We start from the raw sequence: 17,262 nt of genomic DNA, 5'->3' as shown, positions 1-17,262 counted from the left end.
TGAATGCTGCTTGTCAAGACCTGATGTGATCTACTGGGTTTCCTTAGAGAGGAAACTATGTGGCCAACCTGTCAGCATTATTTGATTGAATTGAATTTTGTAAAGTGCCTTGAGATGACGTGTTGTGAATCGGCACCATATGAATAAAATTAAATTGAATATGGATCCATGTTTTACACAACCACCAATCATCTCATTAATATGAACTGTTCTGGAGGACTTCTCCACAGAGCTCTTTTTTCTCTCAAATATCTCACCTGTAGAAAGTTATCTGCCATCCTTAAATGCTTCTTATCTCAAAAATTACAATTTGAGCCATAAAAGCATATGTGCTTGAACCAGGCTATTATTTCTGCAATACTTTTTTTTCTTTTTATGGAAGTTTATTAAGACAGTGTTTCTCTGACTTCTTAGCAAACCAAAATAAATTCATACAAAATATAACCAGTAAGCAGCAACATGTTAATGTGTCCCCCAGCTGCTGAAAAAACCTCAAATATCACTCTAAGTGTATTTTCCCCCCTCTAGGTTGTGTACCTAAATCTTATTTTTGAAATAAGAATCGAAACTTCCTGTTTTTGGTGTAAAAAAATAAATTAATCAAAAAGAAGAGTTCTGTTTTCATCCAATCAGGTTTTCAGAAATGTGTTCCTTCTAATATGTTTGAAGTCAGGGTGATTAAAACATTTATTCAGGCTCTTTTTGTAAAAGAATAATAAAAATATCATGGACTGTGAGGTTGTCCCAGGACCAAATTGCAAACAGGACTCAGGAAGTCACATGTTGAGAATAATGATTTAATTGTAAATAATAGTTTTAAAAAAATAGCAAAAATCAGGAGGAACAACAGAGCTACAGGAAATCAAACAGAAGGACAGGAGGTACAACAGCTTATATACAGCATAAGAAGATAAGAAAAACACGACAACACAGGTGAGAGTAATCATGAAATGAGGAACAGCTGAGATCAATGAAGGCAGAGAAACAGAGGGGAGGGAAAATACTGAGCAGAGAGAGACATGGGGAAGAAAAACGGAAATAGTAGAAAATATACACAGAAAGAACCAAGAACCTAAATCCACAAATGTATGAACTAAAATAACAGCAACTAGAAAAAATAAACAGGAAAAACCCAGAAGTACAAACACCTAAAGATAGTAATCATAAGAGAAGAAGAAGAAGAAGAAGACAGAACAAGCATAACAGCAAAGAATTGTCCAAACTACATACATGAAAGAAAATTAAAATACAAACACCTGAAGATAGTGCCAAAAAAATGCTTTTGTGATCCCGTTTAAAGGCATAAACATATGGATCAGAAGTCAGCTATCTCAACAAGAATCATGCGATAAACCTTTGCTGGCTGGCAGAGAGAATTTCTGCAAGTTGGCCCAACTAAAACAAGTGTTTATGCATAATTATGTAAGGACAAAATAACTTTATCCTGACAATTTGTGTTTAAATGTTTTTTCCATTTGCCCAGAAGAGAAAAAGTGCACTTTAAAAAAATTTGATCAAACGAAACGAGTACAGCATGTAAACAATCAAATAGTTCTGCACTCCGGTATTTACAAATTACAATAACATACAACAATTCAAAGTGTGCTAGTGATAAAAACTGTATGAAAAAAAAAAACACAAATAAACAACACAACCAAGTGATCATTAATTAAACTTACAATAAATTAAATTAACAGATGAAGTTCATTTACATTCATTTCATTTACATTTCCAATGTAAGATTAGGATCCTTTGGAGTAATAGCATTGTAAATAATCACTGAAAGTCATGTGCAACATCTGTAAATGAGATTAATAATGAGGTGATGACACTTTCAGGGACATTTGTAAAAGGAAATGACCTTCATTGTTTTTCTCCTGTGCTGAACTTCACATCAGGAAGTAAACCCACGTAGGGTATCGAGGACATTATGGTAAAATTACAAAGATTAAAGTTTGTTTGTGATACCTCATCCAGCATATGTGTTACTGACTAAAATGTATCAAAATCCTAATAATAATATCAACACTGTATAATAATTCTATAATTCTACTGTTGTCTCTTTTCTACAACTCTAAATACAGTATAGAAATCCAAAAAATATATATTTTCTTCTCTCTTTTTTGCCATTTAGGGGGATACAGACCTTGTAGACTATTTAACAATTTAAAAAAAAATTAGTTTCTAAAATTTGCACCACATATTTTTGCATTCATTGTCTCTTTTTGAAAGCTTTTCTTACTGGTCAGTGGACGGCACTCAGGAGGATATTAAATAATGTCTCTTATATATCAGAATTTACCAACATAAGATAAGTGGTCGTATTCATGTCATTGGACTCTGATCAGACCTCACCTCGCGGTGTCCTGTTAAAACAGATGTGGAAATACTTTCCAAGGCATTAAAGGCGGCGCTTCCACCTCCTGTTGTGGCTCAGGGTTTACTTTGTGTGGTGTTGGCCCACTCAGGAAATTTGCCCATGTTGAACATGGCATATCCCCAGGTGTTGATGCCTAAATTAATGCAGAGGATCCCGATGATGTTCAGCATGAATCCAGCTCTCACCTGAGGGCACAGACAGCCACATTCTGGTCAGGTGCACAACATTTCACTCTCTAAGGTCTTCATCTGAGCCTCGCTCCTGTAAAATCTACATTTTATTCTCGGTAGAACAAACAGCTGCGAATGTTGGGTCAAGATTTTCCTTTTTAAATCAAATACATGGTTATGCGTTTTTATAATGGGAGAGATTTCCATCAGTCTCACCATGTCGATGACCTTGAGGTTTCCAAAGGAGAAGGCGATGGCGTTGGGCGGCGTGGCCACAGGCAGCATGAAAGCCAGGGAGGCAGCGATGGTGCAAGGCAGCATTATGTAAAGCGGGTGTATCTGGATGGCTGTGGCCTGGGAGACACGAAACATCTGTAAACGCATAGACGTACCAAAGATTTGGGTCCATATGTGTGGACATTTCGCTCAGTTTACCATTGAGCCAAGTATGGGCAGGAACAGGGTGGTGGTGGCCGTGTTGCTGGAGCATTCAGTGAACGTCGCCACCAGCAGACTGAGCAGAATGGAGATGGCGAAGGGGGGGATTTTCTGCAAGGGTGCCAGACTATCGCCCAGCCATTTGGACAAACCTGAAACCTACAAACATAAAGCTAAAGGTAAAGCATGTCTAAGAATTATTAAATCCCTCTAAGGCTTATCAAAGGATTGGGTAAAAAAAAAAAGATTTAAAGATTGCTCAATTAAAGCTGTTTGTTAGTAAAATAAATCTGCATCAATTTGAGAAATTCGTTTCAACAGGATATCTCTTTAAGAAGGAAATAGTGGGCAAGCTGTGCCACAGGAATCTAAGATCTAGTTAAAACGTCTACATATTCTGGACTAACTTGGTAAAACAGCAGCACATTTGCTTACATTATTATTCTTATGCTGATGACATTAAGCATGATCTTTTTGAAAAATATATATACTAGCCTGCTTGATTTTGCAATGACACAGATAACTAAGAATGTGCACAGGCTTATACTTATCTGCTAAGTAATTTAGCCAATTTAGTTATTCGGAATAATTTATTTTGTGTTTATTTATGAATATTATATTAAATAATAATCTAAGATCAATGTGATAACCTCGAAAAAAGTGTCTTTTTTTTGTTTTAGCTTAAAAAACTAAATCTAAAACACACAAGGGTAAGATGTTGTAATTTGGAATATTTGAAGTAAAAAAGATAAACTTTTAAAAAGCAAAAGGTAAACAAGTAGGAATGAAAATAGTTTAAAAATGTAAAACACACATATTAAACAGAAGTTAAAAGTAAAAAGATAAATAAAAAAATGGTAAATGAAAGACTTACATTAGAAACTAATCTAGAAACTAATTTAGTGATTAGAAATATAACAAGTAGAATAAATAATCAATTGAGAAATAAATAAATTGCCATATCAATATATAATATGCAAACTAAAACAATTGTATTTTTCAAGAATTAAATATATATAAAAATGAAAAGATAAAGAAGTGAGTAATTATATAAATAAAGATTGGAAGTATGAATAAACTTCTGAACCATTTAAGCTCTGTCTGACCACTGTGGGATAATTACACGTCGATATAAACAGTGAACATAAAGGTGTGAAGTCAACAACGTATCGGTCACTGATGTTCACCTCGCTGCCGGCAGCTAAAGCGAAGCCTCCTCCCAGCAGCAGGATGATGTTCCAGGGCATTCGCTCGTGGACCACCTGCCAGTTCAGCAGAGTTGGAGGTGCCTTAATCCTCTTACCTGGAACATCCAATGGAGTTTTAACATGCAAAAATAATTACTTTGCAAGACAAGCCTCATGTCAATTAGTTACTAGTCAGCCTAGACTCAAATAAGCTGAAATCTTTGTTTGCTGCAGCATCAAAAGCAACAACGGAGGACCGAGCAACATCTCACCTGCCTCTGTGAAACCGTAGCTGCCACATGTGGGCAGCCGAGACGGGATGACGAAGAAGAGCATCGACATTAAGATGGCCACGGTTCCATCTGACACAAACCTGGAGAAATGATGAGAGTTACTTAAACATGTGATGATTAAAATGTTTGAATTCTAATGTTATATATATATATATATATATATATATATATATATATATATATATATATATATATATATATATATATATATATACTCCACAATCTTTGTGATGAAGATTTTCTGTATTTTTCCATGTAGAAACATTTTCATGATTTCTTTGTAAAAAAAAAAAAAAAAAGAATCATAACCGGAACATTTAAATAGATAGATAGATAGATAGATAGATAGATAGATAGATAGATAGATAGATAGATAGATAGATAGATAGATAGATAGATAGATAGATAGATAGATAGATAGATAGATAGATAGATAGATAGATAGATAGCTTTATTTGTCATTTTGTATGCACAAAGTGCGTACAGAACGAAATTTTGTTTGCATACAGCTTGAAAAATCACTAGAAATCACTCTAAAAATCACAGTAGATTGCACTAATTTTCGGGATAAAGATGCAGCAGCGATTTACGTAAACAATTGAAATGTAAAACAATGTAACAATGTAAACAATGCATGGGAAATAGACAGTGTGCTATTCACGGTATCCAGATGCAGCAGCAATTTATGTAAACAATTGAAATGTAAACGATGTAAAACAATGTAACAATGTAGACAACGCAGGGGAAATTGACACTAGCAAGTTTAAATCTTACCTACTTTTGTTGGTACAGAAAGGCTGCTTGAATGTTTTTTTTTAAATCTCAAATATGTGTGATATGTACAATGAAACCAGCAACATCAGGGCACGTCATAGTGTGTGGCTAAATATATTGTTTTCTAAATGAGACCAAACAACAATAATCAGTGTTGACTTTCTTGGTTGGACATTCCCAATTAGTTCCTGTTTATACGACAACGATCGATTAAAAACAGAATTTATCTTCCTGTTTCAGTTAACATGTTTACATGACAACGTTTTGATTATAATCTCAGTTTATACGCCAAAAGACATGAAAATGATGTAATTCTCCCACCATGCCACTAGTTGGAGCTATGTTCTTTGAAACTCAGCATGTGCACAAAAAACTTTTTGCCTAAAATATGTCACGATAAAGAAATATGTTCAAGATGAAAGAGGATAAATTTTCCAATGGAACCTATGAGGTTGAATTGTTACTAAAGAGGTGACTTTGAATTATAGCGATGCCTAGTCGTGGTTTGATTCAGAAAAGTAAGCAGCAATATTCACCATTGTTGATAAGTTCTTCTTTGATGTTTTATTAAATTGTAGCCAGTTGTTATGTTGTGCATGTTTTCATTAATTTATACAGTGCATGAGCCAGGGATTCCCTAAAAAAAACATTTAGTTTTTTCTGTTTGCACGTTTTCGAACCCTCACATTTCAGAACACATTCTCTAATAGTGCCGTCGAGAGAGAGAAAAAACATTTGCCATTTTTGTGTAAATGAACATTACAAACGCAGCCACACTTTTCTGTTTTCACCAGAAAATATGGTCACGTAAATAGGACCTAAGACTCTTGGCTGATTCCCCACGCAGAGATCAGCCTGACTGCTCGCGACTGGAAGAAAAATGTATGGCTCGTAAAACATTTGTTGCATATTCTCCAGAACATATTTCCAAAACTTTGAAAAATATTACAACATTTGTTTAAAGTCTTACAATGAAAACTGTAAAAGAGGGGGAAACCGTTTGACTCACGAGTCTTCCTTGTTGAAGAGCACTGTGGCCCAGCCAGGTATGAAGCCCGGCTCCCTTGTGAACCAGAGGAGCACCAGCAGAACGAAGATGGTGAGCACTGCTCCCTCAGCAAACTTCATGCCTCCAAGCTTCTTGTACTCCTCTTTCATCACGGCATACGCCTCTTTATCTCTGTCGCTTTTCACGCCGCAACCAAAAGACTTCTTCAGGCTGAGTTGGGGGAGGGAAAAAATTGCAGAGGGGTCAGGGCTACACAGATAGCAGCTGCACTGCAAAAATGGATCTAAAAATAAGTAAAATATTCTTAAAGTTAGTGTATTTGTCCTTGATTTGAGCAGGTAAATAAGATTATCTGCCAATGGAATGAGTATTTTCAACCCCTATAATAAGATAATTAGACATCCTGCACTTGAAATAAGATGATGGAGATGAGTTGTTCCTATTTTAAGGGCAAAAATCTCATTCCATTGGCAAATCATCTTATTTACCTGCTCAAATCCAGGACAAATACACTAATTTTAAGAATATTTTACTTATTTTTAGTTCCGTTTTTGCAGTGTGAAACACTAGTCATGGAAATTTAAGACGTTCATAGTAAAGCGGTAACTTTATAAAGCGGTAGGACAACCTTTTCTATAAATGTTGTCAACCCATGATTAACTGGAACCGCAGTGAAAAATGTTCAGTATCACCGTATCAAATCAAAACAGGGTATGAACAGGCTAATGTTAGCCTAGCGCTTCAGCAAGTTGTGCCATGTGGGAATGTCTCCAGATGGGGCCAGATGTGCGTTTATTGAAGAGTACTGCTGTATGTGACAAGTTATGTGTTTAGAAACGTAAAGTCGGCCTGCAAAACCTGCTGTTGGGACAAAATATCTGTCTGTCAAGCTAAAAATTAACCATCACTGAGACGTCATTGTGAGTGAGTTAAGCAGGAAACAATCATAATACTAATGTAGGTGAGGAAATGGCCACCCTGAATTGGAAAATAAAATCTTGTATTTAGATCTGAATTATATCCATTATTTAATTGTTTTCTAAAGAAATCAAACAAAGGCTCTGTAACTGTTAAAGTGTCTGATGTTATTTGAAAAAAACAAAACAAAGGAAAAGTTCGAAAGACTGGTGAGCCGTCTGTAAAATCAAAGTAAGCCAGATCTTTGATGAATGAAAGCAAAATAATAATTAATCTGAGTGGATTCCCAACATCTATTGCATGTTTTGCAGACTATAGGGGCCACCGGTCTGTGATCCGCGTCTATGTTTCCGTTGTAGAGATCGGAGAGCTGAGAGGCTGCTAGCTTCCATGTTTGGACAGATAAGCTACACTTAGAAGATGATTAACTTTAGCTCCTTGTGGATTGTTTTTTCAATGTAAAGTACTGGAAAGCTGTGTCATGTTGTGATCATTAGTCTTATTGGTCACTAAACTATGACTAATTTGGCCACTATGGTACTTTTCTCCTGCTCTCTGCACCACTATCACTGAAAACTTTAATTCAGTGTTTAGCATTAAGCAAACAGCAGAGCAGGTTACTGGTGGGGTCTCAAAGTGTACCGGTTACTGTGGAATGTGTAATTTGAACCCAAATAGCCTAAACAAGCAGTTCTCATACCAAAATGTGGTTTGAATTAGATTTTTTTTTTTTAAAGCCATTTTAACCACTGCGATTGTCGAGCTGCTGGTTTGACTATTCATTTCTTGAAGAGTTTGTTTGGTGCGTCTGCTTATTTTTATTTATTTTGTGTTTGATTAAACTATTTTGAGAGTGATGGTTTGGTTAAATATACATTTTTACCACAAAGTTGAGATATTTCTCATTTCTTAACCCATAATCTACTGTTTTCTTTTGCTGTGCTTAAAAGCTACTAAATTTTCATGGATATAACTGCCTTGATTCCATTAAAGCATGGGGCTGGGAATCAGCGTTGGCAAATTATATTATTCTATTAAAGGACATAGATTGGTATCAGGGACAAGAAGTCCTGATTCTACTCATAGGAATGGGGGGTTTAAAATGTTGTGTTTATCGTCAGCACAGTTGAATTTTGCTCTTTATTTCAGGTTCTGTCTTCTGTTGTTTCCTCCGCAGACTCCGTTCACGTGTGCGTTGTAACCTGCTCTTGTTTTGTCCTCATTGTCATATTTTTTAAATGGCCAGGCCTTTATTGAGTTCAGTTTTTGTTTTAGCAATAAAAGCCGATATAAAACAGAAAACAGCCCTGCATTCTGCTAATCAAAACCTTAAGAACCATTTTTTTTTTCAAATAGCCATGTTTTGGTAACAACAAGAGAAAACTGTATTTTGCTTGTTTGGCAAACAACTGACAGAGTTAAAGTTGCTTGTCCACACATCCTCTGGTTGTCTTACTTGAAGCCGAGGAACATGAACTGAAGCCAGAGCCAGGAGATTGCGAGCATGAGCACCATGTTGGGAAAAGCAAAGCCAAACCAGCTGGCAAAGTTGATCACGTCTCCATTTCCAGGGAAGAGCCTTTGGAAGAAGAAAAAAAACATGTTGGAGGAGTAGAAGAGGGATGAGGATTCAACCACGTGAACTTAGGCTTTGTACTGATGTCTCACTTGTCCATTTGTCCCTTGAGGATGAGGTTAGGGGTGGTGCCTGTGAGGGTAGCGGTGCCTCCGATGCTCGCAGAGTAACATACACTCAGACTCATCCCTTTTGTCAAGAGGTCGTACTTTGCCTCCATGGCTCTTCTCCTGAGCTCCTGCGCGGACTCTAGCGTAACCTCAGGCTGGACTGCAGTCCCACAAAGTGAGAAGGCCGTTAAAAAGGATTATTTTCTAAAAACAGACCCATCCCATCAGTTTAGGTTTTACTCACAGCCGCCGTTCTCCTGCTGCAGCTTGGTGTCTGGCCTTTTTTCACCCGTGATTTCCTCCTTGGTTTGCGTGCTCTCCAACTCAAAGCCAAGGTTATCTTCTGCCTGGAAGTCTCGCTCATCCGCCCGGGCCTCCGTGGCCTGCAGCTGCTGCAACACGGCGTGAGCGATGGGCAGCATCATGGCCGTGGTGGCCGTGTTGCTGATCCACATGGACAGGAAGGCCGACACAATCATGAAGCCCATCATCAACCTTTGAGAGGGGAGGAAAGGAGGTTAGGATTGGACAGGATCCAATTTGAGAGTAACACTGTTTATTTCTACTGAACTTAATTGAAACATAAAAATATTAGCTGATAATTGAACTTTATTGATCTCACAATGGAGAAATTCACTTCTGCATCTTAACCCATCCCCTTGGGGAGCAGTGGGCTGCCACTATGTGCTGCCTGGGGAGCAAATGGGGGTTAAGGGTCTTGCTTAGGGACCCAGAATGGCAGCTTGTGGGAGTTGAACTCAGAACCTCTGGGACCAAACCTCTGTGCTCTAACCACTAGGCCACCACTCCCCTAAGCTGTGTATGTATTAAGATTTCTTGGTTGGGTTTTGGAACAGGAAACTGCTGAGTTAAGTTCAGGAAAACAGTCTTTAGGCTGTAATTTATCTCATTAGTTTAACTTAAAATTAATATTGTATAATTTCAGTACACACAGGAATATACTTCAAGTTTTGATGATTATTGCTTAAACTGATGAAAGCCCCAAATAAATGGTTGTTTTTAGCAGAAATGTCTGCCTACTGAAAGGTTTGTACTCCACAGTATTTTTAGTCAGTACTTTTGCAGATTTTGTTTTGCCATGGTCATTAAACTAGGCGTGTATTTTAGCTGTGTGGATAGGAGCCAAATCCACTTAGGAATTAAATCAGCATCTCCAGCTGTGCTCCAAAACGTCCACCTGATCTGTGGAAACTTCCCACTGGATCTCAAGCATCTTGGATTGTGTGCCACTGTTCCACCATATTCGGAGTCCTTGATCTTGACATGAAATGCAAAATGTACTTTCATCTGAAGAGAGGACTTTGGAGCCTATGGGCGACAATTAAACCCTTTATCTTTTTTATGTCAGGAAAGATGCAGCTTTTTTTTTTTACTGAGCATTTACCTTCCACTTAACTTTCTATTGATAAGCTTGAAACACTCGCAAAGCGGGTTGAGTGGAGTTGAGCTAACCTGATTAGAGCCTATGGAAAAGGGGTTTTACTGTCTGCCGGACAACTGTCAAGTCGGCAGGCATCCTCATGATTCTCTGGGCCAGAGCATATTATATTTATGTCCTTAAAATCCTTTCTTACTGGTCTTATGTAAACTTTTATAATACTTCGTTTTCTGAAAAACTAAGTATTCGGTTCTCATTCGATTCTCATAAGCCTTAATCATCAAAATAAAAGAATTTAAGCCTTAAAAAAGGAATCACTTCTATGTGAGTATTACTATATGAGTTTTACTTTTTTGTAAATAGATTATAAGTTTGATTTTCTTACAGAGATGGACGAACGCCGACCAGGAGAAGAACTCGGAGAGCGATGCGTTTATGAAGGTTCCAGTGCTCCACTGCGATGGCCACCAAGAGGCCACCGATGAACAGCATGTTTGAGTCTTTCAGATACTCAATACTGACCTGGAAAATAGCATAAAAAAATATTTATTTGTAACATTAAAACTATTTCCAAATAGAATCTGTACCAGGTCACTTGAATTTTAGCAGCCAGTGCAAAGCTCATTGTTGTATTTTTACATTTATCTGACTTCCCCTAATGTGCTTCATTACCAGCCTCCTTAACTTTGGGACCAATTAACGTACCAATTCAGGTTGAGATTTTTTGTCTTTACTGTTGACTTTTTCTTTCAAAAATCTGTATTTCAAATGTACTAAACACCAGAATGAAAAACCTCTCACCGGAGCACACTTCCAAACCGAGATCTAATATCCTAAATCTCCCTAGACATACTGTGCAGTTTTTAATGATTTTTTAAAAAGAATCTTTATTTTTTATACTGATAAACCCCTTTCACTCTTACATTAAACTTCAACTACATACAAACCCATGGTCATTTAGAATATAGGCGGTCCTTTACCAATGATGTTCCACATTTTGCATGCTGATACAGATGTGGCATAACTGACTGTTTATGTGCTGAAAAGTTGACGTAGAATATCAATACAATGGTCTTGGTAACTGAACAGATAAATATTTTTTTATACTCTGCACCATCACTCTTTTGCATCATTTAGCTTCTCTGCTAGTGTTTCATTTACCGTGAGTAGTTTAGAAGCATGTTGTGTAACTATCTGTGGACTACCATATAGTTAGCTATTTAATGAAAACGTGATGTGCTGTAAAATTGTTGGAAATGGGCATGGTAAGATGACAGAATTCCCCTTTTAGTTCAACTCTCCTGCTGGAACAAATATAATTCTCTATACTGAGCAGGTAAAATACCGACTCCTGATAAACTGCTCCACAGATATCCTTAAACTCTTGAATGTGTGTGTTTCCCCGATAACTTGAGCACATACAGGCAGATTTTCACATAACGAGGTATAAAAGTGTGAATAGGAACAGTACATCTCCAGCTTTCATGATGCCCATCATGGGAAACAGGACGACAGGGAGAAGAGCAGTCACAGCCAGTGGCATGCATTCTGTGCACCAATACAAAGCCATCAGGATGATCGCATAGCCGCATTTTGCTTCCTGTAAACACACAAGCAAATATACACTGATTAAAGTCTCAAATATGTTTGCATAGCAACCAAATATTGTTTAGAATCTTAAATTCCTTTCAGCATGCTATGTCCTAGCTGGTGATTTTGTTCAGAGGATAACCGCTTATAATATATTTTAAATTCCTTGATCAAAGTTATACTTATGACTGTGGTTCTCAAGTTGAGGTTTTTGTCCACAAAGAAAAGCCTTTCAGCTCCACAGCACTAAGTGAGGGGTCCATTGAGAAAAGTTTACTTCAGCTAACCCTAACCCAGCTAAACATTTATTGTAACAATAAAAGATTAAGTTTGAAAAACATGAAAATATAACTTTGTAGTTACTTTATAAATGCTCTGTGCTAATGCTAATGCAGTAAGGTGAATGGATGGATTGTTCATCTTAAATTATCTAAATTGAAATAGAAACAACGCTGAACTGAATTTAATGTAAGATATTTGACAAAATCTGTTTAAAAAGTAACATTGGATAAATGCTAGCATTAGCTAACTATCCAACATTAGTTAATATAAAATAAATCTTCACTTATGGAGTACCACAGGGTTCAGTCTTTGGGCCAATTCTCTTTACTATATAAAAAGCTTCTGATTGGTAAAATTATCAGACAGCATGGGATTCATTTCCACTGTTATACTGATGACACTCTGCTATATTTATTCGTAAATCCAGACAAACCAACCAATTACTTCAACTACAACCATGTCTTGATGACATCAAACCCTGGATGACTTTAAATGTCATGCTTTTAAATTATGACAAAATAAGAAGTTGTCATCTTTGGACCAGGATCCTTAAAAATAAACTTCTTAATCAATCACTTAATCTTGATAGCATTAAATTGGCCTCTGGTAATAAAGTAAAAAACCTTGGAGTTATTTTTGACCAAGACGTGTTATTCAAATCCCATATTAAACAGGTTTCCAGGGTCTCCTTTTTTAATATTGCCAAAATTAGAAATATTCTGCCCAGTAGTGATGATGGAGAGCACTTTGTTCTCTGACTGCAGGTCTGCTGGTGGTTCCTAGAGTCTCTAAAAGTAGAATGGGAGGCAGATATTTTAGTTATCGGGCTCCTCTCCTGTGGAACCAACTCCCAGTTCTGGTCCATGAGGCAGACACCCTGTCTACTTTTAACAAGAAAAAACTTTCCTTTTTGATAAAACGTATAGTTAGAGCAGCTAAGGTTATCTTGAGCTGTCTTTTTAGTTGTGCTGATATAGGCTCAAGCTGCTGGAGGACATCAATATTTATTTTTCTCACTTTGCTGAGTTTTCCTACTGTTCTCCAATTTGAATTGCTTGTTGTTATTTCAAATTTTAATAAATTTAATAAATTGGCTTTACGCTCTTTCAGGAGGACTGAATGCTACTTGTCAAGACTTGATGCTGGGTTTCCTCAGATAGGAAACTTTTTGACCAACCTGTCTGTATTATTTGATTGAATCTGACTTTGTACAGTTCCTTGATATGACATGTGTTGTGAATTGGCGCTATACAAATGAAATTTAATTGAATTAATGTGTTATCATTATCATATCAACTTAAATAAATTAACATTAGCTGCTATTTTAATTTCAACCTACAGACATGAGATATGTTCACATGTTCGCCTTCATGTTCGTGTTCACATCTATGGCATGTGCTGGCATTTGCCAAAATGCTAACTCAAACTGACTTGCTAGCAACAGCAAAACTTAGCTAGTATGCCAATGGTATGGCTTATGACAGCATTAGCGTATAGCATAGCATTATCCCAATACAGTTTATACTAGCTATAACTCTGATTTTGTAAAAATGGGAAAGACAGACGTTTTTCTTGCTGAAAGGAAGTGAAAGTAGTTGTCCTTTATGAGCATATTTCAGCGCTATGAATTTCAAAAACCTGCTTCGACAAAATTAAACCTTTTTAAAAGTAGTCTAAATTATAATTAGCAGCAGCCAAAGGTGTCATCTCATGAAAGAGCTTAACATTGTAATGTTTGAATCTTGGAAACTGAACTAAGACTGCAGAGGCACAAAAAAGTGTGGACCAACAGTGTGAATGTTGACAGCCGAATTGCTCAAGTAGCTACATGAATAAATAAACATGTGAGAAAAAGAACAGAATCCTGTAATATTTCACACTGTGCTACACATTATTCCAATGTTGTACTAGTTCATGTTGCATGCTTGTAATAAATGTAAGTTATTTGCAAACTGTCTGAGTGTTTGAAGTAATAGTTTAGAATAAACAGAGGTCTGAGGTCACCCATGTATGACAATTGAAGTAGAAACACAACATGATAGCAGTCTGAGCAGTAAAACAGTCCATCTTTCTAAATCCAGAATGGTTACCACCCCAAAACAAACGTTCATCTGAATGAACTCAAGATCAGAATACTGCTGTAAAGAACGTTGCACAAAACAAAACAATTTTCCTGATAAGAACAATAAAGTTGAGAGGTTCTGCTGCGGTGCAAAAAAGGAAACTGCAGAGGATTGGGTTACATTTTCTTTCCAGCTGTGCAGAGCTTGCCTAACACTGGCATCAAGAAATCAAGGGCTTTTTGACAATAACCTGGCAAAATGAACAGCCACGAATATTGTTCAGGAAGTAATTAAGGACTGACTTAAATTCTGCAGGAAGTTGAAGGATGGATAGTATTTTCACTGGGGAATCATTCTTCCTACAGGACAGGAAATCTGGAAAGTAACTTGTTTATAAGGGGGAAAAAGAGAATATTATGAGTCTTGTTGCATGGAGACAGTGAAGCCCTCATGTCGCCTTGCTTCTCGTCCAAGGGAATGGAAATCAGCACAGCTGTACCCAAGAACACAAGATTGGCTCAAATGATTTACCAAGAACATCCAATAGTCCAGGCATAGTTTGGCAGTAATCAATGCTTTTTCCCACCATAAGGATGCACAGTTTCACAGGGCAAAGTGATAAAGTGGCTCAAGGACCATAACATTGATACTTCCCAGATCTCGACCCCATAAAGAACCTGGGATCATTTCTCAAAAAGCAGGCGGGGAAACCAAACCATACGAGTTGTGATCAACTTCCTACACCAGTTAGAGAAGTGTGAATCAATATCGTTTGGAGTGCACAAAACATTTGACCATGACTTGTATATTAAAAAAATTATGCACATTTGATTAAAATCTGCTTTAGCAGAGACGAACAGAAGCTGAGGCAGACAAAACGTTACTGTAAAGTTGTCCAGCTTTCATGTCCTTCGTCTTATCGCCGCCTGTCTTTAAAATGCAATAAGACTTTACACAAGCAGATAGTAGCAACCCTTGATCATAAAACAGTTTGTTGTGCTCTTGTCTCGCAAGATAGCTTTTATAGTTCCACAGTAAAAATATAAAACGCGGTTTAAACGATCCGACACGAAAATTTCCACTGATAAAATTGAATTTAACGTTGCAATTTCTTTGATCTTATATTGAATGTTTATTTTGAAAGAGAAAGACATTAAAGATGATTGTTTGACACTAATATGAGTATTAATTGTAAATCTCGTATTAGGAGGTAATATATCTATGTACTGTTTTTTTTCCCCCGGTTTTAAGGAAGGTAAAATAAACTGTTATGAGTGTAGTTGGGTGTATCAGTCAAACAAATGGTTTTATGTTAACTTTTCTTTATTACATTTGGGGACCTTTGAACTTAAAATTTAAAATAGAAACTTCATGTAAGTTATTTAGAAACTTCACAGACAACATGGTTCACAGGAGAGCCAAGTTGACCAGTATTTTATCTGTTTAAGAAATCTGACCATGGATGCAAACGTTGTTGTTTTTTCTTTTCTGATTGGGAAATTTATACTGAAAGAGAAGAGCTTGTTAGAGAAAATAATCCTGTAATTATATTATTTATCACAATAAAACAATAATCCATCTTATCAGGATAAATAATTGCATATGACATGATTGTTTTAATGTTTTACTAAGGGGGATGAACTAAATCAGCATTATAGAGTTTTCACTATTGTACTATTAACATCGTTGCTCTTTCTCTGTCATTTCAAGTGGTGATAAAATGAAAACAAAGGAATATTTTGGCCTGCAAAAATCAAAAACTGTTTGGATTGCATCAAATTGACTGTTAACCAGTTAAATTGTGTAGGAGATATTTTGTTTGTTAAAAGAGTTCCAACTAAATGAGCTGGTTTGGATTTATTTAAAATTGTGCTTTTCCCTGGTCTTTGTTTATTATTTGCAAAACCTTTCCTTTTGAAGTTCTTTGAGTAATCAGTCTTACAGTTTGTCAGAAAATGTTTTAATATTGTTGAACATCCAGAGTTGTCTTTCTATGTTGTTGCTGTAATCGCTCTGCATTTTTGTTTGTAAAGGTTTCAAGTCCGCATAAAACCATGGAAATTCTACAACTGACAGGAAATCCCATGAACAATCTATCCCAATTTGTGAAGCTGTTTAAAACAACATTAATACTGTATCCAAAGGCTTTGGCTGTGCAATTCACCATATGTTCTTTTTACTTTTGTATGTCTTTAGACTTTTTATGGTTAAAATAAAATAGATCCCCCAGCTTAACTTTAAATTAGCCATATTTTGTCATTCAAAATATCGAATGACAGGTTCAAAGGTTCACCAAACAGGTCTAGTTTTCAACAGTAACTGTAGCTGAACCACGACTTGTTTGAGGTTTTTATCACCTGGGTGTCTGACTTGAGCTGTTTGAGCAAGAACATGTTTCAATAAATGTGAGGCGGAACAAAAACGTAATTCTGATTTCAACAGTTTAGCTCATTCACACTCACCGAGGTGGGAACGACCAGTGGCAGAGGAAGAAAGGCGAGCGGAGTGATGACGATGATGAGGAAGTTTCTGTGGTACCACAACCACTTCAGTACGTTCAAAAAGCCATCCATGATGATCTTAGAACGAATAAGGAACAGACCGGAGTTAGAAAACTCTCCTAAAACGCCTGGCAGTCCAGCAGGCCCAGGAAGCAGAGACAGGCACACACTGGTCCTGTGCACGGAGGAGGAGGAAGAGGAGGAGGAGGAGGAGGCCAAGGACAAACAGGTACTAGAAAGACTTCACAGCAGCAGATGATCTTATAGTGGAGATCTGCACGCCGGGGAGCTGCTTTGGTAGGAAGACTTGAACGAATGCTATTTACTCTCTATCATCTGTGTTAGCACATCAAACATTAACTCAACACCAAAGTATTCACAATCCTTCACAGAGAGGGAGATGAAGCTGCTGGTAAGGAGAGGGAGGCAGCTCTACAGAAAGGGGAGGGGGGGGGGGATGGACCGATGGAGCCAATGATTGCCAAACAATGATCAGGTTTATCAGGTGAAGGAGTCCAGCTCAACCATGCGTAACCAAAGTTCAGGGGGTTGTGCATTTGACAGTGGATATG

The 17,262-nt window shown here is 37.0% G+C and overlaps 1 protein-coding gene across 1 annotated transcript; it reads right to left on the bottom strand.

Annotated features, from left to right (window-relative positions):
• Nucleotides 1-894: 894 nt before the first annotated feature.
• slc13a2 (solute carrier family 13 member 2) lies at nucleotides 895-17,057 on the bottom strand. Its single transcript, XM_036142958.1, has 12 exons — nucleotides 16,652-17,057; nucleotides 11,726-11,854; nucleotides 10,640-10,776; nucleotides 9,100-9,350; nucleotides 8,838-9,015; nucleotides 8,626-8,748; nucleotides 6,252-6,461; nucleotides 4,448-4,548; nucleotides 4,176-4,291; nucleotides 2,986-3,147; nucleotides 2,767-2,904; nucleotides 895-2,565 (listed from the first exon to the last, which is right to left on the bottom strand). The coding sequence occupies exons 1-12, from the start codon at nucleotides 16,760-16,762 to the stop codon at nucleotides 2,434-2,436; spliced, it is 1,788 nt and encodes a 595-aa protein (XP_035998851.1). The 5' UTR covers nucleotides 16,763-17,057; the 3' UTR covers nucleotides 895-2,433.
• Nucleotides 17,058-17,262: the final 205 nt, after the last annotated feature.

This window comes from Fundulus heteroclitus, chromosome 11, assembly GCF_011125445.2.
Source record: "Fundulus heteroclitus isolate FHET01 chromosome 11, MU-UCD_Fhet_4.1, whole genome shotgun sequence".
In the NCBI taxonomy this organism is placed as follows: domain Eukaryota; kingdom Metazoa; phylum Chordata; class Actinopteri; order Cyprinodontiformes; family Fundulidae; genus Fundulus; species Fundulus heteroclitus.
The sequence above is the reverse complement of the archived record's forward strand: the minus strand, read 5'-3'. Positions and strand labels throughout refer to the sequence as shown.